Source organism: Podarcis muralis, chromosome 14 (genome assembly GCF_964188315.1).
Source record: "Podarcis muralis chromosome 14, rPodMur119.hap1.1, whole genome shotgun sequence".
Classification (NCBI taxonomy): domain Eukaryota; kingdom Metazoa; phylum Chordata; class Lepidosauria; order Squamata; family Lacertidae; genus Podarcis; species Podarcis muralis.
In genome coordinates this window covers 38924244-38941074 of record NC_135668.1, presented here as the reverse complement: position 1 = coordinate 38941074, position 16831 = coordinate 38924244, and the positions used below count along the sequence as shown (strand labels likewise).

At 44.0% G+C, this 16831-nt stretch overlaps 1 protein-coding gene and 1 long non-coding RNA gene across 3 annotated transcripts in view; one reads left to right on the top strand and one right to left on the bottom strand.

Moving 5' to 3' along the window:
• Positions 1 to 5563: 5563 nt before the first annotated feature.
• LOC114584132 (uncharacterized) lies at positions 5564 to 10070 on the top strand. The gene is made up of 3 exons (XR_003703632.2): positions 5564 to 6068; positions 7051 to 7112; positions 7357 to 10070. It is a non-coding gene; the product is annotated as an uncharacterized LOC114584132 (long non-coding RNA).
• A 3009-nt stretch (positions 10071 to 13079) lies between these two features.
• The window catches only part of NTN3 (netrin 3), a 111031-nt gene continuing 107279 nt past the window's right edge, over positions 13080 to 16831 (bottom strand). For both annotated transcript variants that reach the window (XM_028705689.2, XM_028705688.2), the window contains one exon: positions 13080 to 15912. In XM_028705689.2, the coding sequence (XP_028561522.1) occupies positions 15584 to 15912 (329 nt within the window). In that variant the 3' untranslated portion in view covers positions 13080 to 15583. The remainder of the gene's footprint in view (positions 15913 to 16831) is intronic.

The following is a 16831-nucleotide window of genomic DNA, read 5'->3' as shown; positions in this document are numbered from 1 at the left end:
TAAATGTCGTTCTCTCCAAGCAGCCAGAGCAAACCTTTGCTGATTTCAGAACCAGAGTAAAAAGCTGTTGTGACAAACAGTGGTGGAAAGAACCTGTTGCAAGACATAGTTTTCAATGGGCCACAAGCCATTCCTTGTTTGGCTCAGCCTAGCCCATCACTGTTTGCATTGGCCATTTGCAACATAGTCTGACTCAGCTCTGAGCAGAGCTTTCCATAATCTTGTAGGTGTGGGAGGAAGGATGAACTTGTGGTCAAATCACATCATCATATTACTGGCATATCTGAAGACCGTCTTTAAAGAAACAAGAAAAGGGCTGGATTTTCAACTGACTAGTTGTTGCAAAAGTGTTGTGGATGGCTATATTTTGGAAAAACCTGCCCCAGTTCCGTCTTTTGATCATTGGTTGTTTAAGACTTGGGAGATTGCATTACAAAGCCGAATTAAAGTACCTTCTCAAATCCGAGAGAATGGCATTTCTTTATATTTGAACTGATATCTAATTATATTGTAGCTAACAGGACCAGTGGTCAGGGATGATGGGAATTGTAGTCTCAAAACATCTGGAGGGCCGAGTTTGCCTATGCCTGATCTAGTCCAACTCCCTGCAATCTTTTGTTGAATGTGGAGCTCGAACCCAGACCTTGAGATTAAGAGTCCTGTGCTCTACTGACTGAGCTATTGTGCCATCTCTTTGCTGCAATGGAGGGAGGTGGAGACCTAGGCATGGAAGACTGTGCCAAACTTTATTTATTTACTTTTCCACTGGTCCTTTGCATCCTGCCTCCCCCAAAACTGATGGCTACATAAATCCCACCTCTTTGGAGACTGCTACATTCAGATGCATATATACTCTCTCTCTGTGTGTATAGGATTCCCTCTGGTTATATTTCAGAGAAGGAGCAGGGTCTCACCCACCCACCTCCTTTAAAAACAAAGATGACAAAGTATAAAAGGTATTTAGTGCACAGCTGGCTCAGTCTCCCTTCCCCGAGGTTCAAAATATATGAAGCACAATCAGATCCTAATTTCAGGCTGCTCCTAAAATTCCAATTACATCACAGCCACCTATTTTAAATGCCGTTAAAACTGGCTCAGCTTCCCCCATGCATGTTCTGCATGTCGCCACATGCGTTTGAAAGCAATGGTCAATGTGCTTTATGGCACATTGGGACATAACTCCCACCCCTCCCTGACCTGCTTTTCCAGATGGGAGTTTATGAGATCTCCTCATCCAGAATATTAATAACGGGACTTGGAGGAAATGTACAAACAGAGTCACTGGGGTTTATAGCCAAAGAGGATGCCAGTGGAGATGTATGGGGAAAGGTGAGCACACCAGATGTTTATCTCTGGTAGCTGTTCTAAGCAAAAGGGAAGTCGAGGTCATGCAGGGCTGTAGCCCTAGGGCTGATGGGGTGACTTAAATGAGTCGGGCTTCTCAGAAATGTAATGAAGTCATTAATTTAGTTTAATCTACATCCTATCCCTTCAGTTTTCAATAAAATTTTCAGGCTGCAGAATAAAAGGAAATAACAGAAAATAAATGTGCTACCCTGTCTCCCAACTGTTAGTTTTGTTGTTTAAGTTTCTAGACCCTTTGCATAAGGCAGAAATGGACAGGAATATGCCACCCAATTACTCCTTACAAAACAACCCATGGATATTGAACACAACCACTCCCTCCTTCTAGCATTCTGGTCAATTATTGTCTGATTGATTGATTACATTTATATCTCATTCAAGGAAATCAAATTGGCATACAATCCCCAGTTTTATCCTGACAACCACCCTGTGAGGTAGATTAGACTGAAATCCTATGATTGGCCCAACACCACCCAGTGAACTACATGGCTGAGTGGGGATTTGAACCCTGGTCTCCCAGCTCCTGGTCTAACACTCTAACCACTACACCATGAATATCATCATCATCATCATGCCATTTATTTGTTGCTCCCTATACAACTTTTTCTCTCAAACCAACTTACAGATCCATAAAAGACACAGAAGCTTACAAACATTTAAACACACATACAAATGGATAAAGAAAATACAATAAAACATGGTGTGTGTGTGTGTGTGTGTGTGTGTGTGTGTCTAAAACTGCTCACCCAACCATCCTATAAGAAGTACAAATCATACCCCATCATAATCAAAGATGAACAACACAAACAGACTGGAAATGATCCCAAATCAACAACGAGGACAAGAGCACTATAATACCTCATAAGCAGTAGGTTCTTATTTTTATATCTTATAAAATTAAAATGTTATTAACATTGAATGCAATCAAAAAAATTAAAGATATTAGTTATCTGTATTTCTGTTTTGCAGTGATTTCTGCCTCCTTCCTTGACAACTGGTCCTCCTTAGTACAAAAATTTTGGCTACAGGCCTCTTGGCATATGCCTTCACTAAGACAATTTATTGGTTTGAAGATGGCCTCCAAACACTTCAATGTGTACGGTAAACTGAGTAGGTGGCTGGTTATGCATATACATTTGCAAGTTCTAATTTATATGTACAGATGCAAATTGAGGAATAATTACTATAACATTTAATATGGCAGGAAGATGGCATAGTGGGGGGTGAAGCCGTATCTGACCTCCCGGAAGGGAAGTCTTGGCTTATTACTGAGAGAGGAAGGGGAGAGGTAGCAGTGAGGTCACTGCGGTACAAATGCACCAGCGCAGCCACCCTCTTTGCTGTCTCTCCCATGTCTCCCCCTTTGAACTCTGCAGCAGCTCACTTGCCAGGAGGTCATAGAATCGTAGAGTTGGAAGGGACTTTGAGGACCATCTAGTCCAACCCCCAACAATGCAGGAATCTCAGCTAAAGCATCAATGACAGATGTTCATCCAACCTCGGCTTAGAGACCTCCAAGGAAGGAGAGTCCTCCACCTTCTGAGGGAGTCCGTTCCACTGTCAAACAGCTCTTACTGTCACAAAGTTCTTCCTGATGTTTAGTAAAACAACAACAACTCCTTTCTTGTAACTTGAAGCCTTTGGTTCAGGTCCTCCCCTCTGGAGCAGGAGAAAACAAGCTTGTTCCATCTTCCATGTGACAGTCCTTTATACATTTGAGATGGCTACCATGTTTCCTCTCAGTCTCTTCTTATCCATGCTAAACATAGCCAACTCCCTCAACCATTCCTCATAAGGCTTGGTTTCCAAACCCTTGGTCATCTTGGTCACCCTCCTCTGCACAAGCTCCAGCTTGTCAATATTCTTCTTAAATTGTGGTGTCCGGAACTGGACACTAGACTTCTGTTGATGCAGCCTAGAATATCATTAGCTTTTTTGTTGTTGCTGCATCACACTGTTGACTCATGTTAAGACCGTGGCCTACTCAGACACCTACAACCTTTTCACATGTACTACTAGCAAGTCAGGTGTCCCCCATCTTATATTTGTGCAGCTGATTCTTCCTGCCTAAGTGTAGAACCTCACATTTGTCCCTGTTGAAATTCATTTTGTTAGTTTTGTCCCAGTTCTCCAACCTGTTAAGGTCATCTTGAATCCTGATTCTGTGGTATTCGCTACTCCTCCCAGTTGGGTGTTATCTGCAAATCTGATAAGCATCCCCTTAATTCCTTCACCCAAATTGTTTATCAAGATGTTGAATAACAATGAGCCCTATGGCACTCCACTTGTCAGGTAAGTGTCTCTGTTCCACCATGCCATCCCCTGTTAGTGACCTGTGCTAATTCTTGATAACCAACTTCAAGGTCCTTGTTCTCCCTTCTTAGGGTTCTTTATCCTTAAACTGGACAGGCCTTCAAACAGAAGACTCATTCTGCCCCTGCAAAACGGAAATGGACTGAAAATAGACTGATCCTCTCATTTCTACACAAGGAGGCTACTGCTTTCAACCCTCCCAGAGTTAGCCAATCTTGGAACCAGGACGATGGCTTAGAGCAGAGGTGGGGAACCTTTGGGTCTCCAGGTGTTGCTGAACTACAGCTCCCATCAACCTCAGCTTGTATTGCCAATGGCCAGGGATAGCGGGAGGTGTACTTCAGTGACCTATGGAGGGCAATATTTCCTTACTGCTAGATTAGATCTTTGGCTCTTCTTTCATTCTTCTTATGACTATCTTCCTCAAGATGTGATCTGCGGCACCCACTGAAGAACATGCAGCTTAGCGGACTGTGCTGTGACATTGAACAGAAAAGTCTTACTACAGTGGAGGTCCATGCCATTGTCTCAGGAAGAAATATTTGGCTGGGTTTGGCTCCGTTCTTTGGAAGAGTTTTCATTTTTACTAATGAGATGAAATTGGCAACCGGGTTGTCTCTGAAAGCTGTGGCATTCAGGCATTCAAAATCATTAGCCATTTGGAGGGGGAAATTAGGTCATGGAATAAGAGTGGACAAGAAGGGCAGACACAATAATGAAGTGAATCCAATAAGCAAAGTGCTTCCATTTGTCTTGGACCCCACAATGCTTTATTACCATTAACTTTCCTCCCTACGTGCTGTGCATCTGGTAGGCCGAAGCCATTTATTTTGCACTGCGTGGGTTCTTGAAAGGGGTGGGGGAACAGGCTAGTGTTTATTTTGACAACAGAAAGCTCTGCTTCTTGGAGTTTCTGGATAATGTGATTTGTCCAAGATGAAGGAATAAATGGTTTATTTTAATCCCTTGTATACATGGGCTGTTGTATAAATACAGAATGTGCTCTTACAAAGGCATTGTGGTTTATTACACTATTAGAGGGGCCAGGTTTGCCAGCCCCAGTCAGGGGGTCTTCAAGGGAAGATGGAAAATTTCACACGTTGAGAGGCGACTCACTGAATCCACCTTGTGGGACGATGTCAGGCTTGTCCCAAGCACCCGCCAATCCATGGTTTGTATCTTTCTCCAACTGCAGGAGAATCCAGGATTATACTTGATTATACTTGAGATGCTGCTGAACTACAATTCCCATTTTCCCTCACTATTTGCCCATGCTGGCTCAGGCTGATGTAAGTTAGCAGTCCAGAAACATTTTGAGGGCCACATTTAAGCCAGGGGTGGCTAAGCTTTCGACCTCCAAATGCTGCTGAACTACATCTCCCATAATCCTTGGCTATTGACCATGCTGGCCCAGACTGATGGGAAATACAGGTCCAGTAAAATCTGGTTAGGCCCCTTTGCCTCTGTTAGGCTATCATTGACACTTGAGTTTGGTGATGTGCAGAATCATAAGAGATCAGTCTCAAATCCAGATTTCTGTTGCTCCAGAGCACAAGAAGGGGAAGAGGGGTAATGAAACCAGGGCCTGGAGCTGCAGGCCAGCTCTACCAATTAGAAGGGAAGGAGAAGCCCTGTTTTAATTGGACTGAAATTCACTGCACACAGAAATGCATTCTGTCACAGGGAACCAGCCCTGTAGGCTCTTGCTCCCACCTGTGTTGCCTCATCCACACCTTGTGAAATGTGGAACACTCTGTCAGCATCTCTTCTGTGTCCTCCGAAGCTCAACTGTCATATGTTCGCACAGATGCAGCTTCTTGTAAGCCTTGGTGCTCTTGAGGAAGTATGTAAGAGCAGGGAGAGGTCAACAGCGTGCAAGTTGAGGGACAGGGAAACATAGCTGAGCCGTGAGGTAGCGTCAACTGGGACAAGTTGAGGTCCTATAGCCTTGGTCCCTTTAACCTCATTCTCTCCATCACCACAGCACTGGGAAAACACTCACAGAAGGAAGCCAGCAGGTTTTGCCAGATGGCTGACCGCGCTGACCCCAACCATTCCCCCACCTTTAACTCTTCCTTAAGAAAACAAGGAGCGGGCCAGCCAATCAGTTTATGGCTTCCTCTTGTTCAACCATGTTCTTTGGCTGTAAACTCCGTCTTGCTTGGCCAGCATCCTCTATTTTGGCTGGACTGAGGGTAGAGTATTGCTTTTATAGGTGCCTATAAAACAGCCGGTAGAATTTGGATTATTCATGGAGATGGTGCAAAAAGAAAAATTATGAAAACAGGAAGAAGAAGAAGAAGAAGAAGAAGAAGAAGAAGAAGAAGAAGAAGAAGAAGAAGAAGAAGGAAAAAATACCAAACTCTTTCCTTGACCCTACAGCTGTGGAGGTAAAGAAAATACGGTATGTGTGGAAACCTCAACAGGTGGCTGGTCCATGTAGAGCAACAGCCATAACCACCCTCAGTTTTGCCCATAATTAGTAAACAGAGAAACAGGAGAATATTCAGTAGTGCTGTCCTTCAGTTTCTCAAAAGTTTTCTTCCACCTACGAAAGAGGCCTCTGTTTTCTGCCTAAATGGCAGGGCACTTCAGAATTTCTTTCAAATTTTAGTAGGTTTGGGGTAGGAAATGGGCGACTCTCTCAATTTCTGTTTCTCTCAGTTCCTAATTTTTCCAGTCTTTAGTTCCATTCTCCACATTTCCACATCAGTTTGCATTTGTTTAAAAAAGCCCTAATGAAAATCCACCAGCATGTTAGTGCAACTTTTCCCCATTGCACACATTTTATATGCAACTTTGTCCAACAAATGCATTTTTTGCAAAGCAATTTCCTCTAACACCACACTTTCCCTTAATGCCATGTTATTTCCACTAATATATACATCTTAATGCAATCTTTACCCTAGCATTTGTGTTTTTGTACACATTGCTTGGCTGGAGAATACTATACACATTGCTGAATTCAGAGGAACTCAAATATTGAAGGATGGCTATGTTTCAGTTTGCATATTGTTTCAGAAAGTGTGAATTAGGTTTGCCTTTAAATGCAAACTGAAATACATGTTAAAAGCCTTGGATGTTTAATTATCCAAGTTACCAGTTAGTTGGAAGAAGGAAATTCAGGCAAGTCAAGTGAGGCTATTAACGCCACAGACCAGAATGTGGTTGGTTCACTGGTGCCTTCAGAGCAGGACTTTGGTATAACCACGCAAGGCCACAGTCAGCAGAATGACTCTTAAGACTATAAAGTCTTTCTGAGTTTCCCTGGGGCCTAGTAATCAGATTAGTCTACTATGTAGCTCCAATGACTACCCCATGTTAGGGTATGTTCTCTCTCCCTCTCTCAACTGGTTATTTTTTATTGAACAGGTATACATCTTTGAGAAAAGGAGAAAAACCAAGGGGAAGGGAAAATACACAGAATGGACATGGTAAGTATATAGAAAACGTGGCATGACTACAGATTTTACAATATTTTTGATATTGATGATCCATGGGATATTCTCTAATTAAACATTGGATATTTGATACAATTCTTAGCCCACCTCAACACACCTTCTCTCTCTTACACATGTACACACCTTGTTGGAACAAATGTGTTATAACGTACGCTTACTAGGCTCTTATAAACTGATCACCTGGAAAACCTATTAACTTTTTTTTTTTGCATTTCAGATTGAAACATGAAGGAGTTTTTATTTCAGTCATTAAAAAAACATTTTTATTTATTTAATTCTCATAAACAAAGCAGGAGTTCTTTGCAAATGTACAATCACAAACCAGCACTCAACCTCATCTGTAAGCTAATAACATTAGCTCGCACCATGTTATTGGAAAGCACTGTTTGTTTTTCTCCATCTGCTCTTTTGGGGATGGCTCATTCAAATGATGAGATGGTTACTCCCACAGTAACTTCTCCCATAATTACTGTACTCTTGAAGTGTGTGACCCCTGGATCTTGTGATAGAAGGATATATGTTTCCATGCAGCGAGAGGTGGCTTGCAAATGGTTGCTTTAACAACCTTGGAAGGCATTCTCAAGAACACATTGTCCTAGTAAAGGTAAAGGTACCCCTGCCCGTATGGGCCAGTCTTGCCAGACTCTAGGGTTGTGCGCTCATCTCACTTAAGAGGCCGGGAGCCAGCGCTGTCCGCAGACACTTCCGGGTCACGTGGCCAGTGTGACAAGCTGCATCTGGCGAGCCAGCGCAGCACACGGAACGCCGTTTACCTTCCCGCTGGTAAGCGGTCCCTATTTATCTACTTGCACCCGGGGGTGCTTTCGAACTGCTAGGTTGGCAGGCGCTGGGACTGAACGACGGGAGCGCACCCCGCCGCGGGGATTCGAACCGCCGACCTTTCGATCGGCAAGCCCTAGGCGCTGAGGCTTTTACCCACAGCGCCACCCGCGTCCCAGATGCTCTCAAATGCGGATTCCGTCCACATGAACTGCTGGAGTAAACGCACCACTATAAATGTCCTAATGCTGCTGCTCAAAATGTATTGTCTTTTATGGAATGGATATTCAAGCACAAAAGATGTGTCTACCCTATAAGTTCTGAAGGATGCATTCATGTTTCAAGTATGGCTTTTCTGTATAATAGTGACTGTTTTAGTTGCAGCATAACCAGCAAAGAGTCTTGTAGCATCAGCTTTATTGTAGAACAAACTTTTCAGGGACTTCTATCCCACTTCATTGGATGCATGAAGTGTTACCTGTGTGCATCAACTACACTTTTGAAAAAGCTTTAGGAGCAAAAAAGCTGGTACGATACGATCCATTAGAACAGCATGCACAAGCGTGGCGGCTGGTGCCCATTGGGACTGGTGGGGCAGAATGCAGGCAGCCCAACACTAGGTGGAGCCAGAGCCAATGATAGGTGGGGCCAACTAATTCTAGATTTGCTCCCATCCTCTTTCCTGCTGAGTTCTTCCAAGGGCAACCATGTGATTAAGGAGGAGGAGGAAGCTGACAGGTACCAGCGCCACCTGCTGGACTGGCTGTAAGAAGGCAGGAAGGTGGGGGCAGGCTGGGGGCAGATTGGGATTGGTGTAGCAGCACCTCATGTTCCCTGATGGATCAGCCTCCACTGTGTGCAAGTCGAACAATATCATATACAGTGGTACCTCGGGTTAAGTACTTAATTCGTTCTGGAGGTCTGTTCTTAACCTGAAACTGTTCTTAACCTGAAGCACTACTTTAGCTAATGGGGCCTCCTGCTGCTGCTGCGCTGTCGGAGCACGGTTTCTGTTCTTAGCCTGAAGCAAAGTTCTTAACCTGAAGCACTATTTCTGGGTTAGTGGAGTGTGTAACCTGAAGCGTATGTAACCCGAGGTACCACTGTATACTGAATGCAAACATTCTGGGTGTGACATCTGGTATGCTGGAACAATAGGGCTTTGTAGATGATTTAGTACCCACAAAGAAATAATCCTTGACAAAGAAGTTCCAACAATCTATTTCAAAATATTTCAATTTTGATGGCTGCCACTTCATTGACTTGGAAAAATGTCCCTCTGAACAACCAACAAATCTGGAGGTATTTGAGGAGAGGGAAAAATTCTGGGCAGGGATAGAGGAATTCAGTGGCGTAGCGTGGGGGGTGCAGGGGGGGCGCTCGCACTCGAGTGCTAAAATCCACAGGTTAGGGGGCGCAAATTACTTGCCTTGCCCCGGGTGCTGACAACCCACGCTACGCCACTGGAGGAATTAGTCTACTATACTCAGTCCATGCCATTTTCACCTGTGCCATTCCCACAAGGACTTTTGATCCTGTTATTTGCATTAATCTGCAACATTAAAAAAAAACTTACAAAAGTTTGTGTTTAAAATTGTAAATATTTTTGAATGTATTTGCTCTCAAAATACACATTTCAAAATGTTAAATTTACCTCAAAATCTACATTTTAAAATGCTTGTGGGATGGGAGTGGGATTTGAGCCAAGGACTGTGTGACAATATTTGGGGAAATGTAAAATCTGATGAGTACCTACATTCAAATCTGCACGTTTGATTGGGTGACTCCTTAGTTATCGGATTCCAAAAGCATCCATACTTCTGGATCTATAGACTTAACACACTAAGGCTGTAATCCTATATACAATCTTCCAGGGAGTAAGATCCCTTGAACCCAAGGGGACTTCCTTCTGAGTAGACAGGTTCAGGATTGCACTTTAACATAATTTGAAAGCTGACATTTAATTATTTCCTTAAAACAAAAAACAAAAAAACCCTCTCATATAAGCTACCCTTCTTAATAAGACTTTCCCCATCCTGACTGTGTTCTTAAGACTGTCAACCTTAGCATCCACTGCTCATTTGAAAACCTAGCTGGATTACCAAGGAAGACTTAAACCAAAGCTTTGAAATAAATAGCTTTACTATTTTATCTCTACTGGGCTACCCACTTCTTTGTCTTTAACAGTATGCTTCTTAGATCTACAGCCTATATGCAGCGCTGGATTTAGGGTGGTGTGGGTGGTTGCCGAGCTAAGGGGATGTAAATAAGAAAGATTTAGGGGGCATACCAAATTTTGTCCTAGCTCAGGGCACGATATTACCAAAGTCCACCCCTGCTGTATGCCACAGTCAATCTATTACTCTTTGTTCCATTTCTCATTGGCATGGTAAGAATACTCTTGCTGGATTCAACCACAATTTTAATCTTGTCTAGAGGTGGCTCTCCAGATATTTTGGACTACAACTCCCACCATTCCAGACCAGTGGCTAAGCTAGCTGGGGCTGATGGGAGTTTGAGTCCAGCATCATCTTAGACCTACTCCAACATTCTATTTACAATAGAGAGAAAGCCAATGTGTCTTGACATAAAGGAAATCCTCCTCCCCTAGTTGTTCGTTCTGCTGAGTATTGAGTATTCATAGGTATATTGCTTCTGTACATTTAAGAAGGGTAAGCTATCCTTCTTGCTTTCATGCATTGCAAAGAGGAAATTGTGCCTGAAACACACATTATCATAAGCAAGTGAACATCAACAACATCTCATGAGAAGTAGCATTTATGGTTCTTCAAACAGGGATGCTTTAGGCATCATAAAAAAATTACCCAATCTGGCATGGGGGTGAGTAGCAGCAGTGGTTTTTTTGCTGCGTAGGGTGGGCTTTCAATCTCAGGAGATTATTTCACAGTTGTGAAAGAATATCCTTCCAAGCAGGGGAAGCTGGCTGGCTGAGCTACAAGTATGAGCAAGATGAAAATATGAAGGAGGATGTCACTGCAATTATTCCCACTAACCAGGGGACTTGGCAACAGGTGTGAGAGGGCTATGAACAAGAACCACCTTGGTGGAGACCACATAACTGATCTGGTGTGGTGTCTGCCCATTAAACCTACCAGGGGGCAGACAAGCTACAGCCATCTTAATTTCTTTAGAATGCCTCTGGACTGTATGTTGAGGCCCAGAGGCATTCTGGGAAAATTAAGGTGGTGGTATCTGCAGCTGCTTGACTTGATGCTTCTTCAAAAATGTGTATGAAAGCGTTTTTTTAAAAATTCCCGCAAACAAAAGGGAGGTGTTGGCATTTGGGCCCTCTAAGATTTGGATGCTGTTTCCCTTAACCTTCACTTGCCCCTGCAGCTGACAAAATGGTGGCCTAAGGTGCTTCAGTCAGTCCAGATGAGAAATGAGGAGATATGCTCTTCAAGGAAAAAGCTTGGGCAGACCAGACATGACAATGTTGTGGCCTTATGTACCCTGGCTGGACCTGCCTTGCAAGTCATGTGGGCAAAACAACAATGAAAGTGCTTAGACTATGCTGAAATGGCAGCCAGATGGCTTTTGAAACTGCTGCTAAAAAGAATTAACATTGGCACTGAGCCAAGGTGCTCATCATCTCATCATGCACTTGTTCAAGCTGATGAAATCATCATTCTTTGCACCAAACAGATGGCAGGATAACCTTGTGTACCTACAAACCCTCTGCAGTGATCTGTTGGTGACTTTAAATAGCAGCTGTTATTAAACCAAAGTACTAAAAACAATGATAAGGCTGGCTTTAAGAATGGAAAGGCATTGCTATACATGCCACACACTGTTTGGTTTAAGTGTCTCTGGGCTCCAGAGTTCATATGTCACTATTTCCCCCACTTTCCATAAGCAGTTAAATGTTTGGTCCTAAGTGTGCAAACCCTCTGTGACATTGGAGCAACTGGGCCAACGGCAGCCATGACACCCCAGGCAGTCCACTTTCTGTGATGTCAGAAAAGCTGAGCCAATGGCAACCAGTAGGCAGTCATGGCGACACTTCAGTGACATCAGAACTATTGAGCCAATGGAATCCAGAAGGCAGATGTGACATTGTTCAAGCAAGTCAATGACAGACATAATGCCTTAGACCTTCTTTGGGGCTCCTGATATCACAGACAGCTTGCAAGTATAGGACTGGCTGGCAATTTGTTAGTCACAGTAAGAAAAGTTTACTGTCTAATCAGAGCAGATGAGTTAAGCATCTAGTGAGATACGAACTTTCATTAAAAAATCCTTAGCTTGTTTGTGTCATAGCTGTCAACTTTCCCCCCTTTTTAAGGGAAATTCCCTTATTCCGAATAGGATTCCTTGCAAGAAAAGGGAAAAGTTGACAGCTATGGTTTGTGTGCATCTCTCTGTGTAGGTCTATCATTCTGTTCAGTATTTGGTGGGAATGAGCCGTGCAGTTTACATGTTTTTCAACCCATCCAAATTTATATGGCAGTTAGATACAAGATGTGGGCATTCCTTGACAGCCAGAAGAGCTAAAAAAAGAGAAGGTTTTGTTGAGGCTGTCATGTTACCCCCAAGTGGTTCCTCAACCAACAAGGCCAGCTCTACAATTAGGCAGAACTTAGTCAAGTCATATTAGGTGCTGGGTGCTGGGGGGAGGGGCAGGGAGTGGTGGCAAGGTGTTGAAGCACAACCTGCCCTGTGTCCCCTAAGCCAGCCTGCTTCCCTCAGGAAGACACTGTCCCACTGTCAGTGTCAAAATAAGACTCAGCTACTAGTTCAAACAGCTTCTGTATGTTAAAGAGGGTCCACCACCTTGTTGTTTGCTTCAGGTGGCAAATGTCTTAGGGTGGCGCTGACCACCAAGAAATGCAAACTTTACAAGGGCAGGCAGCTCAGATTCCCAGTAAAAGAACTATGTCAACTGGCAGCCCTGAAGGCCAGGAGGCAGCATGGTGAGACTGGGAGATAAGCATCAGCCCACCTCACAATTTGCATCTTAGGATGGCCTCCAACTAAGTTCTACTCAGAGAACCACTTAAATGAATGAGCCTAAGTTAGCCGTGTCCACCGATTTCAATGGGTCTACTCTGATTAGGACTAGCACTCGATGCAACCCTGAGCAAAAACCAGAGCACAAAAGCGGGAAGGAGTCTTGTTTCACTTTAAAGACTAGCAGACTTATTGTGGCTTTAAGTGTTTATGGACCAGAGACCAATACATCAGGTGGAAATTACAAGCACATACACAAGAGATACCCACACAGAGACACAGAGGTATAAGGGGTGGCAGTGGTGGTCAACAGTGAAGCCCAAAGTTGGTGGAAGGCAAAAGGTAGAGTCTCTGACACATTTGCCCCATGCTTACATCCTATTTTCTCTGTTCTAACAGTAGATAGAAAAATTGGAGTAAGGTGCATTATGGGTATTGGAGGAGGGATCCAAAAGGGCACAAAATGGAGATCTTCCCATTACTGCTTTTTTCAATGACCAATGACTGTCACAGCTGCTCCCTGTGGGGATGTGGAATGGGGTGAGCACTTGTCTCCATGCCCACCCCCCAGCCTTCCCAAATTCAAACTGAATTTTCTCCATTGAGAACTCTGGGTTCAGCCTTAATCTTAGGCATCTGACAGCTTAAATCAGCCTTCCCTCAACCTACTGCTCTCCAGATTCTTCTTTGTTGTCTTCTTTACTTCAATGCTTAACAGTCCCAGCCAACATAGTCACTGGTCTGGAATGATGAGAGCTGTAGTCCAGCCACATGCAGGCAACCAGGTAAGGCTGGGTTAGAGACATGAATCAACTGAAAATACGTTGAGCATCTGAAAAGGTGCCTATATCACTTGTAAAAACAAAGCTAAACCCTGCAGATAGAAAATGCTACCTTACATTTCTTCACGTGAGAATGAATGAGAAAGGACTGTTCTAAAAAGGAAGCCCACTGTGACACATGGGCACCACCTGTATTCAATATTTCAGCTTCACTTTATTTTTAACTTTTAAGTCCCACCCACTTAGCCTCTGACCTCGTCCATTTGGAGTCTTGGCCAGGTCTGAAGCCTGCTCTCAGGCTGAAAGAGGTTCCCCACCCCTGATCTCTGAAGAAAGTTAATTTATTCTCGTAAGCAATTTTGTGCAGATTGAATCGATGGCTCAATTAAAACTTATCTGATTAATTAAGCAAGGGGACATTTATCAGTGTATGTGTGTCAGAGAGAAGGAGAGAGCAATGAGGCAATACTTCTCAGCAGACCATCTTCATTTTTGCTTGTCCCTCCCAACGGAGGGCCATTTTGATTAAAATTCTCTGTTGCTATTTCATGAGGGCCTCCACTCCCCCCACTGTCGCCCCAAACCACAAAACCCTGGGACAATGAGACCATCCGGGGCATTATGAAGTATGAAGGGGGTACCAGGATGCCATAACAGAAGCTCTGCTTTTGCTGCTTGTAGAACAAAAGAAGGAACCCCCTCCCCCCCAAAAAAACGATTGGTGAATCCCAACCCCCCCTGAAAATGTTTGAGGAAACACCCCTTTTTCTGCCTCAGCTTTTTTGGAAGCCATTCCAAACTGATGACACCACCTCAGGCACCTCTGAGTTCCTGCCCCAATCCTACCACAGATCTGTTTAAGGTGTCCCAAGGTGGGTTTTCTCTGGGGGTGGGGTGGAGCATTCACACCATACCTTTAAAGCACTATGATGCTACTTTAAATCATTTTGTCTCCCCCCAAAAAAGAATTATGGAAGCTGTAGTTTCTAAGGGTGCTGGGAGTTGTTAGGAGACCTCTAGTTCTCTCACAGAGCTACAATTCCAGAGTGGTTTAGCAGTCAATCCCTTTTCACAGGAAACTCAGGGAATTGCAGCACTTGGCAGGGGGATAGAGGCCTCCTAACGATACTCAGCACCCATAACAAACCATAGCTCCAAGATTTCTTGGGGGAAAGCCATGGCTGTTTAAAGTGGCATGGTAGGGCTTTAAATGTATGTTGTGAATGTGGCCTGTGTATGTGTGAATGTGTGTTAGAGAGAGAGAGAGAGAGAGAGAGAGAGAGAGAGAGAGAGAGAGAGATTCCTGTTAACAGACTTAATATGACTACCTAGGAGTGATTAGTGGGAAGGGGCATCACTTTCCGGAAGTAGGAAGCATAACGTGGCAGTAAGGTCAACGTTTTGTCAGTGTGCAGATGGGAACACCAGATTGGCTCTGTCAGTGCACATGTGCCGTCCTGACCTCCCCACCACCTCGCCCCTTCCCAGTAAGTGACAGCTCCTGTGGTTGCCCCTCTAGAATTTGGCAGGATCAGAGAAACACTGTCATTGTTTTGTTTTGTTTTTTAAAAAAGAAAAACAGGGTGGGAATTTTGCTCCTGCTCAGAGACATTCTGAGCTGTCTTCTTCCAAGTCTCTTCAGTTCACCAGCCTTCTCCTTCACTTCGCTCCTTGTTAAAGGTTTGTCATTACTGTGTTACTCTTAATAAACTTTTTTTTAAAAAAAGGACCCATGCACGCAACCCCCACCCCCCAAGGAATCATTGCCAAAATATACACTATACACAGGCGAGTCCATCCATTCACATGATATGTATATGTACAGAGTCTCTAGGAACAGTCTGCTGGGTGCAGTGCACAGGGGACCAGAGAGAAGGGAGGCATGTATTAACAGACACGAGCCTAAACCAATCATGGTTTCAAGCACTTCCCCTTTTTCTCCCGCCTCTGCAGTTTCCTGAGCCGCCGAGTCCAGGCATCCCTCCACTGGATCACCAAGCTGTTCTTGTCAGCCATTAGTCCTGGCCGGTCAGTGGGGTTTTCGCTGATCCCCATGACCAAGTACTTCCTGCTGATTTGGATCTTGGGGCATTTGCATGCCAGGTCTTTCATGTGGATCCACAAGAAGTTGTCGCCCCTTTTCACCCGTTCGTCTCTGCACTTGTAGACCGAGAGGATGTTGACAGTGAACTTGGCCCAGTTGGCCACCGTCTCCATGTCTAAGACGTTGACTTGGACAACTGCAGGGCAAGAAAGGAGAGAAAGTGAGGCCACAGGTGGCAAGGAACTGATGCTGAATATGTGAAGTGATGTATTAGAATTAAATTTACAAAGAGTTGTTGAGCAATCATGAGATTTCATAGTCATGCCCCATGCATCAGTTTCTTACGCTGTTTCTGAACGAGCTGCACCGGCTGCCAGTATTTTACCAAGTGAAGTTGAAAGTGTTACTGTTAGTGCATAAACCCTTAATGGCCTAGGACCAGCTTGCCCGAAGGTTACTTGCCTTGTCCCTTCTAATCTGGCCAGACCACTGCAATAATGTGGAGAAGCCCTCCTGACTGTCTCACAGTTATCTCTTTATTTGTTTAGTTTCTACACGAATCAAAGCTTTTAGCAGCATAGGGGCACAAGTAAAGATGCAACTCTGTTCCTACTGAAGTCAGACCGGTGTGTACAATCCAGATATCTCATTGCCTGCCAAAACTGAATTTGTTTTTAGAGAATTAGTTTGAATCAATTATTCTGGATTTTATGATTTTATAGTTTGCTGGTGGGACTCAGCTAAGTCCCATCAGCAGAAGATCTGAGTGAGAAGAAATGTCCATCTAGCCCACCTTCTTGTTCTCACTGTGACCAAGCAGATGCCTCAATGGGAAGCCCTACTGATGGCACTTCAACTTTAAACAGGGTTTGCACTGACCAGCCCCTTAAAGCACTTCTTTAAACAGAGGTGGTCAATGATGCAATGGCATAGCAACCTGCAATTCACGGCAACTTGTTCTTACTCCATTCATAGTCATATCAGAGGCAAGCATTACAGGTTCCTGAGATTTGCACTCTGAGTAAAGGAATGCAGCTTTAGGTGACCTTCTCAAAGTGGTAGATCATCTTTTATCATCTCCATGTCTCTACACCAAACCCTCCAAGCGTCCCTAT